Below are 16,983 nucleotides of genomic sequence, written 5' to 3' on the forward strand. Positions count from 1 at the left end.
ACTTTGAGGTCAACACTTGGTTTAGAAAAATTACTGATGGATATTCCCTTGCAAACTTTAGTCATACTAATGTGAGTAGTTTAGCGAGTTTGTAAAAGAATGCTACAAAGTAAGTGGCAATAAAATTTAGCAAAATTCTGACTGTATTAATCAGAAATGAAAGCATTTGCAATTTTCTTCCAGGATGGATTGAATGTGTGCATGTTCATGCAGAACACTTTGACAAGACTTCTGAGGTACTGATATTATTAAAAATAGCATAGTTGATAGTTTTTTGCAATTCTGAGTTATAAGTTTTATTTAAAAAAAATATACTGTTGTATGAAATTGAAATCTTGAAGCTTTTTAATTAAACCAGCCAGTCTTTGAACTCCACTTGGTTTAGTTTATTCTGTTGCCAGAGTAGCATAGCAGTTAGCGTGATGCTATTACAGCTCCAGAGCTGGAGTTTGGAGTTCAATTTCACCATTTTCTGTAAGAAAATTGATACTTTCTTCCTATGTGCATATGGGTTTCCACCGGACACACTGATTTCCTCCCACAGTCCAAAGATGTACTGGTTGTTGGGTTAATTGGTCATTGTAAATTGTCCTGTGATTAGAGCTAAATAGGTGGATTACAGGACAGCACTGCTAGAACAATCTGTCTTGCACTGTATCTCTAGATAGACAGACAACTTGAGCCAAAGGTTCTTGAACAAGTTCGATGGAAGTTCTAAAGAGTGTAGTTTTCTAATATCAAATTTTCTTCTGTTTCTGCCAACTGTTTCTGTAATTAAGTTTTCTGTATATGTGCATGTAGAACTCGAATGTGAAATTCCTTAGTTTTCAGATTCCTTGACTCCGTCTCTCATCGGCTTCTCACCTAATTTAATTGCCTGTCTCTCTAGTTATCCATATGTAATACAGTAACTATTCTCTTGACTTCCTACATTTTTCTTTTCAGGTGAGAGCAAGGGCTCTGATATGTAAAACTGTGTACAACAAAGGCTTACTTTAATTGTGAATAAACTTTAAATTTAATTTTTGTGGCCTTGTATTTCAGTAATTCTTTATCCTGCCGTCTTAAACGGAATATAAAACAGAACTATTGCACTATGGAAAGTTATGTTTTTGTGTTCAGTTGATTTTGGACGCTGATGGCTCAGAAGTCTATTAACCTTTCTAACATTCCCAGTGCAGGCTACCTCTGATCAGTGTTGCTTTAGTTCAAGGGAAGGCACTAGGAGGAGGAGCAGAAGTTACTACAGCCTGTGATTTCAGGTAAGTGTGGGGTGGGAGGGGGGGAAATATTCAATAGTGCCCTCAGGAAGTAAAAGTGAAAAGCAACTTGTATGTTTTCAAACTTGGTACTATGGAGCACCAACTACATTGGATAGCTGAATTACTGCTCCGATACTTTTAATTGTAAAAGCAAATTTCAAAAATCCTTTTGGGCTTTTTACTCTTGAACTAGAATACTAATACCATACTATTTGATGGAAATGTTTGATGAATTTTTTCATGGTTCCCCAGATTCCAGTTTAAATTGACAAGCTGGAGTTGTTCACCTTGAAGCAAGATAGGCAGTTGTGAGAGAAAGCATGGGAAATAGAGCTGATGGGAAACTGGCACAACAAGCTGAAAGGCTCCTATGCCATAAGATTTCTGTTTTTTTTAAAATAACTTCTTTGCTGGTTTTGTAATTGAAGCAAGTGGAGGGCAATGTCGTATTGTCAATTGCTGATTGCCTATAGCAATTATTTTCAAAAAAGTAAAATATATTTTTGAGAACGCGCATCTAGACAATTTAGGTGAGTTTATTTTATACAGAGATCTTGTAACAGATGCTGAACTGACAGAATACTTCAAAATTAAAATATGGAAATCTTCTGTAAAAAGTGTTGCCGTCCTGTTTACCAATTGTGCAAACTTTTTGTGTAGATCAAAATGACTGGTATTGTGGAAGGTGACACATCACAGTTTAGGGTCCATTTTGTGATGAAGGGAATGAGTGTGCACAGGGGCTCAAATCCCTTGACGTATAGGGTTCTAAGGATTGTAGGAGTCGAAGAAAATTCAACATTGGGAAGAATAACATCATAAAGAGGTTTGAATAGGATATTAAATGAGGGATATTGGTCAAAAATACCACTACTGGGTAGACACAAGAGATTCTGCAGATTCTAGAAATCCAGAGTAATACATAAAATGCTGGAGGAACTCAGCAGGTCAGGCAACATCTGTGGAAATGAATAAACGATCGATGTTTTGGACTGAAACCCTTCATCAGAGCTAGAAAAGAAGGGGACAGATACCAGAATGATAAGGTGAAGCCAGGTGCGTGGGGGGCAGAGGGAGATAAAGTGAGAAGGTGGAAAAGTTAAAGGGCTGAAGAAGAAAGAATCTGATTGGAGAGGAGAATGTCTATGAGAGAACAAGAAAGAGAAGGTGCACCAAGGTGATGTGATAAGCAGGTCATGTGAAGAGAAAAAGGTAAGAGGAGAGCCAGGGTGGGAAATTGGAGAAACGCTGGTGAGGCCTCACTTGGAGTATTGTGAGAAGTTTTGGGCCGCTTGTCTTAGAAAGGACGTGCTGAAACTGGAGAGGGGTCAAAGGAGGTTCATGAAAATGATTCCAGGATTGAATGGCTTGTCATATGAAGAGTGTTTGATAGCTCTAAGCATGTATTCACTAGATGTCAGAAGAATGAGGGGTGACCTCATTGAAACCCTATTGAACAATGAAAGGTCTTGATAGAGTGGAAGTGGAAATGTTGTTTCCTATGGTGGAAGAGTCTCAGTTCCAGAAGACACAGCCTCAGAATAGAGGGGTGTCCTTTCAGAATGGAGATGAGGTATTTCTTTAGAGTGGTGAATCTTTGCCACAGCAGCCGTAGAGGCCAAGTATTTATGTATTTATTGAGACCATAGGACATAGGAGCAGAATTGGGCCATCTGGCCCATCGTGTTGTGCAGGTTCACTCTGTGGTTAAGAAGGCATACAGTGTATTGGCCTTTGTCAATCGTGGAATTAAATTTAGGAGCCGAGAGGTAATGTTATAGCTATATAGGTCCCTGGTTAGACCCCACTTGGAGTACTGTGCTCAGTTCTAGTCACCTCACTACAGGAAGGATGTGGAAACCATAGAAAGGGTGCAGAGGAGATTTACAAGGATGTTGCCTGGATTGGGGAGCATGCCTTATGAGAATAGGTTGAGTGAACTCAGACTTTTCTCCTTGGAGTGATGGATGATGAGAGGCATTGATCATGTGGATAGTCAGAGGCTTTTTCCCAGGGTTGAAATGGTTGCCACAAGAGAACACAGGTTTAAGGTGCTGGAGAGTAGGTACAGAGGTGATGTCAGGGGCAAGTTTTTTTTTTCACTCAGTGAGTGCGTGGAATGGGCTGCCGGCAATGGTGGTGGAGGTGGATACGATAGGGTCTTTTAAGAGGCTTTTGGATAGGTACATGGAGCTTAGAAAAATAGAGGGCTATGGGGAAGTCTAGTAATTTCTATGGTAGGGACATGTTTGGCACAACTTTGCGGGCTGAAGGGTCTGTACTGTGCTGTAGGTTTTCTATGTTTCTGAGTCTGTTCCACCATTCAATCATGGCTGATTTTTTTTCTCCTTCTTAACCCCAGTTCTTGGCCTTCTCCCTGTAACTTTTGATGCCACGTCCAATCAAGAACCTATCAATCTCTGCCTTGAATACACCCAATGACCTGGCCTTCACAGCTGCATATAGCAACAAATTCCACAAATTCACCACCCTTTGGTTAAAGAAATTCCTCCGCATCTCTGTTTTGAAAGGGCGCCCTTCTATCCTGAGGCTGTGCTCTCTTGTCCTAGACTTTCCCACCATGGGAAACCTCCTTTCCACATCTACGCTGTCTAGGCCATTAAACATTCAAAAGGTTTCAGTAAGATCCCCCCAATCCTGAATTCTGGCAAGTACAGACCCAGAGCCATCAAATGTTCTTCGTATAATAACCCTTTCATTCCTGGAATCATCCTTGTGAACCTCCTCTGGACCCTCTCCAATGCCAGCACATCTTTTCTAAGATGAGGGGCCCAAAACTGTTCACAATACTCAAGGTGAGGCCTCATCAGTGCCTTATAAAGCCTCAGCATCACACCCTTGCTCTTGTATTTTAGACCTCTTGAAATGAATGTTAACATGGCATTTGCCTTCCTCATCACCGACTCAACCTGCAAGTTAACCTTCAGTATGTTCTGCACAAGGACTCCCAAGCTCCTCTGCATCTCGGATTCCTGGATTTTCTGCCCATTTAGAAAATAGTCTGCACATTTATTTCTACTATCAAAGTGGATGACCATGTATTTTCCAACATTGTATTTCACTTGCCACTTCCTTCCCCATTCTCCTAATCTGTCGAAGTCCTTCTGCAGCCTTCCTGTTTCCTCGACACTACCAGCCCCTCCACCAATCTTCATATCATCTGCAAACTGGGCAACAAAGCCATCGATTCCATCATCTAAGTCATTTGTATATAGCATAAAAAATGGGTCCCAACACTGACCCCTGCGCCTCACCACTAGTTACTGACAGCCAACCAGAAAAGGATCTTTTTATTCCCACTCGCTGCCTCCTACCATGTTAGTAACTTTCCTGTAATGCCATGGGCTCTTAACTTAATAAGCAACAGCATGTGTGGCACCTTGTCAAAGGCCTTCTGAACGTCCAAATATACAACATCCACTGTATCCCCTTTATTTATCCTACTTGTAATCACCTCAAAGAATTCCAACAGGTTCAGGCAAGATTGTCCCTGAAGGAAACCATGTTAACTTTGTACTATTTTGTCCTGTGTCACCAAGAACTCCATACCCAGGCATCCCACCTCTCCTGGAAGTTCCGGGAGTCTCCCGCATATTAATAGTGGCTCCCTGATGCCAGCAAATTATATACAATATCACGGAAATCAATTTTTTTGAGAGTGAGAGAGAGAAAGTAAGAGAGAACATGAGAGCGACCACGAGAGAGAGAGAGAGCGTGCCATGGCAGAGTGTTCCAAAAAAAGAAAATATAAAACGTACGTCACCCCAGACTACACTAAAGTGTACCCCTGCCTAATAGGGGTCAAAATAATGACCGTATTGCTTGCTGAGCTATTTGCAACAGTGACTTTTCTATTGCCCGTGGTGGTTTAAGACTGTAAAAGGCATGTTGAGGTGAGTTTAACAGGTGTTCATCTGTTCGTTAGCATAGCTAACGTTATTTTGGCTAGCTGCTAAGGAGCTACTCTATTGCAGACATCCCACCTCTCCTGGAAGTTCCGGGAGTCTCCTGCAAATTGATGGTGCTACCTCCCTGAAATGAGTTTTTGCAGGGTGGGATGTCTGCATAGCTCATCCTTAACAATTGACTCTAACATCCTCCCAACCACTGAGGTCAGGCTAACTGGTCTATAATTTTCTTTCTGCTGCCTTCCTGTGGAGTAACATTTGCAATTTTCCAGTCCTCTGGCATCATGCCAGAGTCCAATGATATTTGAAAGGTCGTTTCTAATGCCACCACAATCTCTAACACTGCCTCTTTCAGAACCCTAGGGTGCAGTTCATCTGGTCCTGGTGACTTGTGTACCTTTAGGTCTTTCAGCTTTTTGAGCACCTTCTCTCTTGTGACAGTAACTGCACCCACTTCTCTTCCTTCACACACTACAACATCAGGAATACTGCTAGTGTCTTCCACAGTGAAGACTGATGCAAAATACTCATTTAGTTCATCAGCCATCTCCTTGTCCCCCGTTATTATGTCTTCTGCCTCATTTTCTAGCGGTCCTATATCTACTCTCATTTCTTTTATTATTAACTTGGAAAAAAAAATTACTATCCACTTTGATGTTATTTGCTAGCTTGCTTTCATATTTCATCTTTTCCCTTCTAATGATTTTTCTAGTTGCTGTCTGTAGGTTTTTAAAAACTTCCCAATCCTCTATCTTCCCACTAATTTTTCTTTGTTGTGTGCCCTTTCTTTTGCTTTTATAATGGCTTTGACTTATCAGTCACGGTTGTACTGTTTTACCATTTGAGTATTCCTTCCTTTTTCTGGAATATTCATGTCCTGCACCTTCCTCATTCTTCCCAGAAATGCATGCCATTGCTGCTCTGTTGACATCCCTGCCAGCGGCTCCTTCCAAATTACTTTGGCCAACACCTCTCTCATAGCACTGTAATTTCCTTTACTCCACTGAAATACTGCTAAATTAGATTTTACTTTCTCTTTATCAAATTTCAAGTTGAACACAATCATATTGTGTTCACTGGTCCCTGAGGCTTCTTTTACCTTACGCTCCCTAATCGCCTCCGGTTCATTACGTAACACCCAATCCAGTATAGCTGATCCTCTAGTAGGCTCAATGACAAACTGCTCTAAAAAGCCGTCTCTTAGGCGTCCAACAAACTCGCTATCTTGAGATTCATTACAAACTTGATTTTCCCAATTGACCTGCATGTTAAAATCTCCCATGACTACCCTTTTAAGGCAAAAGTTGGTAGATTCTGGATTGGTCAGGGCATGGAGGGATACGGGAAGCAGGCAGGAGCTTGGGGCTGGGTGGAAAATTGAATCAACCATGATGAAATGGTGGAGCAGACTCGATGGGCTGAATGGCCTAATTCTCTTGTATCTTGTCGTCTAAGGAAGGGGGAGGGGAGGAAATTACCATAAGATGGATAAGTTGATGTTCATGCCATTAGAGTGAAAACTACACCCAGAAGGAATATGATGCATTGCTCCTCCAACCTGAGAGTAGCCTCATCATGGCAAAAGAGGAAGCCATGGAATGGGAATGGAGATTGGTATTAAAATGGTTGGCCACTGGGAAATCCTGCTTTTTGTTGATTGAGGAAAGGTGCACGACAAAGACTGAACTACGCTGGGTCTGAAAGTAGAGGATACAGCATTAGGAGCACTGCATATAGTAGAAAAACCCAACAGATTCACAGGTGACGTGTTGCCTTACCTGGAAGGACTGTTTGGGGCTCTGAATGGAGTTGAGGGAGGAGGTGAATGGACAGATGTAGCACTTCTCCTACTTGCAGGGTTAAGTGCCAGGAGTGAGATTAGTGGGGAGGAGTGAATATACAATATTTTCCTCCTCCCCCTTCCCTATTCTTCAATTGCCCACTCTTGCCTCTTTTCCTCACCTATCACCTCCCCTGGTGTTCTTCCTCCTATGGTCCATGTTCCCCTCCTATCACATTCCTTTCTCTCCAGTTCTTTTGTCTTTTCCACCTGTCACCAAACTTCTTATTTAATCTGCCTTCCTCCACCCTCCTGGCTTCACGTATCACCTTCTAGCTTCTACTCCTTCCCCTCTCCCCATCTTATTCTGGCTTCTTCCCCTTTCTTTGCTGTCCTGATGAAGCATCTCTGCCCGAAACATCGACTGTTTAGTTATGTCCATAGATGCTGCCGGACTGGCTGAGTTCCAGCATTTTGTGTGTGTTACTCTGGATTTCCAGCATCTGCAGAATCTCTTGTGTTTACTATTGTGTAGATATTGGATCTTGATGAGTGTGTACCACAATAGAGGCTGTTTATTGAACATTGTATTTGGTATTATATTTTGGGAATGGAATACAATGTGCCATCATTGTTATATAGTGTAGTTAAGGATAAAGTCATGTTTCTCTCCTCATGGTTTTTGTCTTTTCTGTTGTGACCTACCTGGTCAGCAACTTCTGTATGTACTCCTCTGGCCATGCTACCTTGTTGGTACTTTGGGAAGAGTCGGGTAGAAATTTTGGGATGAGGTGAAGAGGAAAGCATGCTGAAATAAAGTATTTTTTGTATTAACTTTGGGCACAAACTATCCAGTATTTTAAATTTTGGTTTAGTTGATCTAAACTACATCAGGTCAAGGATGGCACGGTAACATAGAGGGCAGGACAATAACATAGTGCTTTAAGGTGCCAGTGATCAGGGTTCAATTCCGGGCACCACCTGTAAGGGATTTGTATTGTCTTCCTGCATTCCAAAGATGTACAGGTTAGGATTAGTGAGTTTTGGGCATACCAAGTTGGTGCCAGAAGCACGGCAATGCTTGCAGGCTGCCCCAGCAGATATTCATACTTGTTGGTTATTAATGCAAAGACACATTTTGCCGTATGCTTCGATATTCCAATGCACATGTGACAAATAAAGCAAATCCCCCATTCTTTCTGTATACCCAAGATGAACTGGATGCAGATGACTGCACAGCAGTTACTTGTTATTTGTGTAGGTTACTGATTTGGTTAGTTAAACCTTTGCCAGACTCAGAAGGATGCATTTCAAGTTCTGCTCCTGAAATTTGAGCAGAAATAAATTTGGGCTGAGTCATCAGCACAGTTCTGAGAATATGCTGCAGTGTCCCAGATCTCAGTATCTGGATGAAACGTTAAACCAAGACTGTTTTCTAAAGGTCGACGTCAAAGATCACACTGAGGAAAAGAAGACCTTCATTGATTGTAAAACACAAACATGAGGAAATCTGCAGTTGCTGGAAATTCAAGCAATGCACACAAAAAATGCTGCCTGGCCTGCTGCGTTCACCAGCATTTTTTGTGTGTGTTGCCTTCATTGATTGTGATGTATTTTAATGGCTGCTGGAAGATGTTATATAACTGTATCTTAGAAGGCCATAAAGTTATACAACGCGGAATCGAGCTATGTTCTTTCCCTTTTTAAACACTGTGATTACTTCCTCTGCCAACTTGTACCATTAACCCACTGCACTGTGTTGGGGGGGGCGGGGTTGAAAAGTTGCTTCTCAGCTCTTTAGATATTCCCCACTCATCATAAACTTTTGTCCTTCAGTTATTAAGTTAATGGGAATTTTTGTGGTTTTACAAAAAAGATGAATATTGGGTGGACAACAGGAATTCTGCAGATGCTGGAAATTCAAGCAACACACATCAAAGTTGCTGGTGAACACAGCAGTCCAGGCAGCATCACTAGGAAGAGGTACAGTCGACTGTACCTCTTCCTAGAGATGCTTCCTGGCCTGCTGCATTCACCAGCAACTTTGATGAATATTGGGTGGAATTGGATGGGAAATCCATAACAATAAAATTTGTGTAAATATCAATTTAAAACATTTTCTAGTTTTAGGTTATCCAGATAGTTTTGTTTTTTGGTGGCAAGGATAACACAAGAGGGCACATTTTTAAGGTGCTTGGAAGTAGGTACAGAGGAAATGTCAGGGGTAAGTTTTTTTTTTAAAAGCAGAGAGTGGTGAGTGCATGGAATGGGCTGCTGGCAGTGGTGGTGGAGGCAGAAATGACAGGGTCTTTTAAGAGATTCCTGGATAGGTACATGGAGCTTAGAAAAGTAGAGGGCTGTGGGTAACCTTGGGTAGTTTCTAAAGGAAGTAGGTGTTCGGCACAGCATTGTGGGCCAAAGGGCCTGTATTGTTTTGTCGGTTTTCTATGTTTCTGAGGAGAAGACAAAAACTGACCAGTGAAAAAGTTCACTGGTTTGTTAAATTTCAGTGTTTATCACCAGTCAGTAAAAAGGCTCACCAGTAGGGTGGACAGTTGTGCATGCAAAATAGTGAGTAGTTTATTACATAAAAGTCTTATTTGTTTGTAGCAAGGTAAATGTAGCGGTGAATTTGGTTATACTTGCAGCACGGTTAAGTAAATTCAGTTAATAAAAAGCAAAATTGATCTTCCATTGAAGTCATTGCAGCTGGAAAAGACTTTGCTTAGAAGTAAATCATGAATTTTGACACTAAAATTGCAATAATATTATAAAACATGCAGGACTTGCTCACTAACATTATTGTAAAAGAAAAAACTGCACAATCATAATTGAGATATATCTTAATAGCTCAGTGCAGATATGGAAACCAGCCTTCCAACTTCGGAGAGAGTTGAATGTGACTATTGTTGATTGTCTAGCAGTTTGGAAAAACGTATGTGTTATTTTTATTTAATTTTATATTTTTTTATGATTAAAATTAACTTTTTGGATCTTGCATGGAAGAAACGATGTGCTAACATTGGAGAGGGTCCAGAACAGGTTTGCAAGAACAATCCAGGGAATGAAAGAATGAATGTATGAGGAGCATTTGATGGCTCTCAACCTGTACTCACTGGAATTCAGAAGAATGAAAGGAGATCTAATTGAAAACTACCAAATATTGAAAGGCCTAGGTTGACTATATGGAAGAGGATATTTCTACTAGTGGGAGATCCTAGAACCAGAGGGTGCAGCCACAGGTAGAAGGAACAGAAACTTGGTGGATTTCTTTAGGCAGATTGTGATGAATCTGGAATTCATTGGTGTGTGTGTATATATATCTATTTCAGAGAGAGAGAGAGAGTGAATGCGATCAATTGCTTTTTTCCAGAAAAAAACGGGTGCCCCAGATTCATTTCTGCTTACAGCTGTGGCTAAGTGCATGGCATTTACAGATTTCAGTCAGGAAATTGTGGGATGAAGCCAAAGACTTCAGCATAAGAACTGGGGCTCTGATGTGGTACTAGGAGAATGTTGCACTGTCTTTCAGATGCATCCTGAAACTAAGGACTTGGGTCCTGAATTTCATCCATTATTTCAAAGAGCAGGAAAGTTGTTCCCAGTGCTGCAGCTAATATTTACTTTTAAATCGGCATCACTTTATCTGCTCCTTGTTGTATTACTCAGGGTGGAGATAGGTCTCTGCTAAAGGAGGTGGAAGGCATTTCTTCCCTGTGCTAGCCTGCAGGTCACCCTTGGACAAGGTGTAGCACCTGCTTGTCCTCCCAATCAGGGTCATGTGAAGACTCTGGAGCAGGTGGTGCATATCACAAGTCCTGGTTATGCAACGACTTGCGCCAGGCAGACCATCTCTGAAGAGAGTTGATGATGCCTGGGGTAACCTGTCTTCTAAAGACACTTCCCAGAAGAAGACAATGGCAAACCACTTCTGTAGAAAAATTAGCCAAGAACAGTCATGGTCATGGGACTATGATCGCTGCGTCATATGACATGGCGTATAATGATGATCATGCATCACTGATGCACAAAATCATTTGCCAGCACTGTCATGAGGGGTGGATTAGCTTTCTTAAAAATAATACTTCTGCTAAATGAGTAGTTTATTATGTTTGTTCTTTCACCAGTGGTGTATGGCTTACAGCTCTGTTCCATACAGAGAAGTTTTGTTATTCTCTTTAGTGAGAAGATGGGGACGAAAATTAAAACTAGAATTAAATGTTCCTTTTGTGCTTTATGCTCTTTGTAACCAGCAGAGGTGTGCACCAGTGCTCTGCTATGAGCTGATTGACTCCTGTTTACATTTGCTTGTTGTGTTTTAACAGACTCATGACTCCAGGAAGTGAGATCCGCTTTGTTCACAAGCTCATGGGATTGGTGCCAGGATGGGGCGGAGCTACTAGGCTGATTAAACTGATTGGATATCGGAATGCTCTGAAACTGTTGAGCAGCGCCCAGCATGTGGATCCTGAAATGGCACAGAGTATTGGGTTGGTTGATGCAATTTTAGAATCCCCAGATGAGGAGAATTCCCTTAAGGAGGCTCATAGTTGGCTGAATGAGTACGTCAAGGGATCTTCACAAGTTGTTAGAGCCATTAAAAACGTTGTAGCTTCAGGGAGGGAACTGTCACAAGAAGAATCGCTGAGAAATGAGAAGATTATATTTGGTACTCTCTGGGGCTCCCCTGTGAATCTGAAGGCTTTGGCTCAAGGAATCAAACATAAGTAGTGCAGATGAATTAAACTGTTCTGAATGCACCTGTCCATCTGTCGAGTAAAGGGTTAGATTGCAGTGTATTGCTGTGTTGCATTATCAAGTGCTGAATGGTACAAAGTTTACACAATTTTTCTCAGTAACTGGCATTTGTATAGTGTCTTTAACATTGTAAAACATTCCAAGGATATTATTAAATGTTTTAATGTCTTTCATCATACTGCTGCCATAAAACAAATTTCACTACATGAAATCATAATGAAGCTAATTTTGATTCTGAAAATTAACTGAGCCACATGTACAGATGTCAAGGCATATGACCTTCCCAGAGGAATACTTAAGAAGTCCTGATGCCACTTTATCAGAATCATTAATGTGCAAAGGAGTGGTTGGTTATTTAACTAGGAGCTAATGTGGATGATGCATGAAGGGAACTTAGTACTGGTTAGGATAGTAAATAGCATTTCAGTTTTTAAATACACTACTTGTTCTCTCTGGTACAAGCAATAATCCAAATTTGAAATAAAAGATAACTGTAGTTTAGCAATTAATTACTTGTAAAATGCTCTTGGGTCTTCTGAGGGTGTTTAAGACACTGTACAAATGGAAGTTATTTATTCTATCTCTCAATCTAAAATGTACAGTAATCATAGAATAGTTCCATATTGCATTTATTGTTGGTGAATATTCCTGCAGTGTTAACTTGGTCCCTTTATTACTCAGTTTTGGTAATAAACCAATATTGGTATCATTTGTGATGTTGTTTACTGCTCTTGAATTTGAAGCACAGCTGATCTGTTTTGAATATTAAAAAGGATATGCATAGCTATACTGCATTCCATTACACACATGCTAGGAAAATACTTTGCAATAGTGGAAAGAGTGTTTTGGTTCTTTGAGATTGGCAAGGTGCAAGGATTGCCACCACTGACAAAAAAAAAAAGCTGAAATGATAACTTGTTTCTTTCTTTCTTTCTATTCTGGAGAAGTATTTTCCACACCTTTTGATTGCATTTCAGATTACTAAAGTCTGCAGCTTTTTTTAAATTATTATTTTTTTTTTAAGGGCTTCCTACTTTAGATTCTGATAGTCTGTGTTCCTATGTAGAAGAGTCACAGAACACTACAGCACAGAAACAGGCCCTTTGACCTATCTAGTCCATGCTGAAATGTTATTCTGCCTAGTCCCTTTGACCTGCACCCAGACCATAGCCCTTCATAGCTCTCGAACCATTTACATACTTATACAAGTTTCTGTAAAATGTTGAAATCAAACCTATGTCCACCACTTTCACTGGCAGCTCATTCCACACTCTCGCTAAGAAGTTCACATGACCTCTAGTTCTAGTCTCACCCAGCCTCGGTGGTAAATGCAAGCAGGCTTTTTCCCTATCTATACCCCTCATAATTTTACATACCTCTATCAAATCTCTCCTCATTCTCATATGCTCCAGGAAATAAAGTTCTAACCTGTTCAACCTTTCCCTACAAGTCCTAAAGTCTTGACAACATCCTTGTAAATTTCTTTCTGCACACTTTCAATCTTACTGATAATCAAGTCATAGGATAAAGGTTTGGCCACTTTAGACTGAAGTTGAGGTAAGTGTCTTCACTGAGAGTTGTAAATCAAAAGAGGGAGAGATTTTGGAGAATGGCAGATGGTGGGAGCAAAGGGAATTGTGTGATGTGGGGATAGAAATAGAAACCAAATTGGTTCTAGGTACCCCACAAGAATGTTTTGTAACAGGATAGAATTGAGATTTATTGATCCATCACTGTGGTAGAAGTTCATTGCACACAAAATGCAAATAGAACAACATAAATCATCAGCCTCCAGCTGCAGTTTTAAGTTACTTTATGGGAATGGATGCTTTGCTTGCTTCAAGTGCTACAACCACACTGAGCTTCTACTAAGTATTTAATCAACTGAAATATGACTGGCAAGAGTGCGCAAAGTTGGCCTTGATTATCCTTGCAGACCCTAGCTTGTTACGTGCCTGTTCAAAGGACAGCAAGTTCTTTGTCTGCTTTATTCATTCGCAAACTAATAATGCCTGATTTAAAATGGTTTCAAAAATGCTGATGTGTTGATGTGTTCCAGCTGGCTCCTGTTCTGTATTTGTTCTTCCTTCTTCCTCTTGTGTTGTCCCCCCCCACCCCCACATAGCCTATTTTACCATCTTCTTCCCCTTGATTATGATATAATGTTTATCAGGAAAGACTTAACATCTTGAGGTTGTGAAAAAATGCGTTGCCAGTAGATGTAGAAAGATAGTTTCCACATTGAGAAGACTAAACAAAGTGGACTGTAAATTATAGAAATCAAATATAGAGTCCAAGCGAGATTTGTTATAATGCAGCAGCCAGGACTGTTATTAGTACAAGTTTAGTGTAATTTCATTGCCTTTAAAATTCTTTCATCAAAATAGATTGGTTATTGATTTGGAATCTTAACTATTCCTTTTTCTGTGGATGCTGTCTGTCATGCTGAGTGCCTCCAGCATTTTCTCAAGAATGGCACAAGAATTGTGGAGCCATGCAACATGGAAACAAACCTTTGCGGTAGAAGAAATAACTAAAATGAATCGGTCCCTAATATTCAGTACGGACATGATGAACCCAATTTCTGTATCCTCGGTGATTCATGTCCTCATCTAGCACTTTTTAAATTCTGTCAGTAAGAATATTTCCATCACTGTCTTGGGCAGTATATTCCAGGTACTCACCACAATCAGGGTGGGGTAACAACTCTCCTTCAGATATCTTCCAAATCTCTTGCTCCTTGCCCTAAATCTATGCTGTCTAATTTTATCTTTATCTGATTGGGTGGACTGCAGGAATCCTCCCTTTCATATCATTTGTAATTTTCTATACCTCAAATCATATTCTGACTTAACCTTTTTCACTTAATGTACTAATCTGCCTCAATGACTATTGACTAATAGCACTTGCATCCATTGTGAAGTGCTTTGAGAGGATGGTGATGAAACGTTTCAACTCCTTCCTGAGAAGCAACTTGGATCCACTCAGGGCCACAGCAGATGCCATTTCATTGACTCTTCACTCAACCCTGGAACATCTGGACAACAAAGAGCATCCTGATGTATGAATCTTTATCAACTACAGTTTGGCATTCAACGCTATCATACCCTAAAAAAAAAACTAATCTTAAGCTTCAAGGCCTTGGCCGCAATACCTCCTTGTGCAATTGGATCCTTGATTTCCTTGCTTGCAGACCCAGTCAGTTTGGAGTGGCAGCAACATCTCCTCCATGATCTCCATCAGCATAGGTGCACCACAAGTCATTGTGCTTATCCCCCATACTTTACAGTTATGACCGAGGCTAAGCACAGCTCCAATGCCAAGTTGCTGAAGACATGACTGTCATAGGCCAAATCAGAGGTGGTATTGAATCCGTATATAGGAGTGAGATTGAAAATCTGGCTGAGTGGTGCCACAACAACAACCTGTCAGTCAATATCAGCAAGCCCCAGGAGCTGATTGTTGAAGGAGGAAACCGGAGGTCCATAAGCCAGTCCTCATCAAGGGATCAAAGCTGGAGGGGGTCAAAAACTTTAAATTTCTTGATGTTAGCATTTCAGAGGATTTGTTAGTGCAATTATGAAGAAAGCATAGAAGTGTCTCTACTTCCTTAGAAGTTTGCGAAGATTTGGCATGACATCTAAAACTTTGAAAACTTCTATAGATGTGTGGTGGCTGGTGCAGTATATTGACTGGTGCGTCACAACCGGGTATGGAAACACCAATGTCCTTGAATGGAAAACCCTACAAAAAAGTAGTGGATACTGCCCGGTCCATTACAGGTAAACCCTCCTGAGCATTGAGCGCAACTACGCAGAGCTCTGTCGCAGGAAAGCAGCATCCGTCATCAAGGACCCCCACCACCTAGGTCATGCTCTCTTCTTACTGCTGCTATTAGGAAGAAGGTATGGGAGCCTCAGGACCCAGACACCAAGTTTGTTCATTTGTTCATTATGTACCATATGAGGGATCATGGTCTTTCCATGACACAAGGTTCAGGAACTGAAATTACCCCTCAACCATCAGGCTCTTCAACCAATGAGGATAACGTCACTCGGCCCATCACTGAACTGTTCCCATAACCTACAGACTCACTTTCAAGGTCTCTTCATCTCACGTTCTGGATGTATACTGATTATTATTATTAATTTTTATTTCATTTGTACTTGGACATGGGTTGTTTGGTGTGGTCTTTCATTGATTCTATTGTGTTTCTTGGAGTTACTGTGCATGCCTGCAAGAAAATGAATCTTAGGGTTGTAAATGGTGACATATATGTACTTTGATAATAAACTTACTTTGAACTTTTCTCCAGGGAAAACAGACCTAACCTCCGTGGTCCTCTTACAATTCAGATTGATTTGTCACATGTACATCAAAACATACAGTGAAATGCTTCATTCATGTTAACAACTAACACACCCAAGGATGTGCTGCGGGTAGCTCTTATGTGTCGGCCTGCATTCCGGCCTCTTTCTTTACCGCCCCAACTTCAAACTCCCTCATCCCTGTCCCTAAACACTAACCTGACCCTTAATTCCTTGCACTGTCCTAAAAACCATCCTTATGAACCAAAATCAACATTGTAAGTCTGAGCCACAACAGTGACAGACATCACAGCTCGGTGCCATCTTCACTGGGAGAAAAAATGAAATGTTCCATCCCAGGCCACACGCTGGTGAACCTCCTCTGTGCCGTCTTCAGCACTGTTGCATGTATGTGGAATATGTGATACTTGAGGCAAAAGGCATAAAATAAAAATTAAAGGAAAGTCTTAGTTAAACCTGACAGAGGAATGTAAAAGGTTCTGTTGACAAAGTATGATGTGGGAGTTGGTTCACATGACTGTAACTACTGTAGTGTTGCAACAAAGATTTCCACAAAAATAATTGAACACATCTGTCAGTGTTACAAAGGAATATCTCTTCACTGTGACTGATAAAAATGTGAGGAGCACAAGAAAAGTTAAAGATCCTCAGCATGGTTAGAAAGTTAATATCATATAATCTATGCATAAATATCTGAGGAAATTAGCAAAATGAGTTAAAAGGTAATGCAATAATATATAAATTTGATATCAATTTGCATGGAAATTGACTTAACTAACAGCAGAATGTGTGATAATGGTGTAACAGGCAAACAGGATCTTTATCATCCTGATTGAGTACATAAAACATGGCATAGGAACTGCCTATCTGATCCATGTAATCCATGCCTGTGTTTGTGCTTCACCCCAGTTTTGTCATATCCAACT

The 16,983-nt window shown here is 40.7% G+C and overlaps 1 protein-coding gene across 2 annotated transcripts in view; it reads left to right on the forward strand.

Moving 5' to 3' along the window:
* Nucleotides 1-12,404, forward strand: part of echdc1 (enoyl CoA hydratase domain containing 1) — a 30,137-nt gene extending 17,733 nt beyond the window's left edge. For both annotated transcript variants that reach the window (XM_072279118.1, XM_072279110.1), the window contains 3 exons: nt 184-236; nt 1,182-1,262; nt 11,297-12,404. In XM_072279118.1, coding sequence (XP_072135219.1) covers nt 184-236; nt 1,182-1,262; nt 11,297-11,702 — 540 coding nt within the window. In that variant the 3' untranslated portion in view covers nt 11,703-12,404. The remainder of the gene's footprint in view (nt 1-183; nt 237-1,181; nt 1,263-11,296) is intronic.
* Nucleotides 12,405-16,983: the final 4,579 nt, after the last annotated feature.

Source organism: Mobula birostris, chromosome 2, assembly GCF_030028105.1.
Source record: "Mobula birostris isolate sMobBir1 chromosome 2, sMobBir1.hap1, whole genome shotgun sequence".
Taxonomy (NCBI): domain Eukaryota; kingdom Metazoa; phylum Chordata; class Chondrichthyes; order Myliobatiformes; family Myliobatidae; genus Mobula; species Mobula birostris.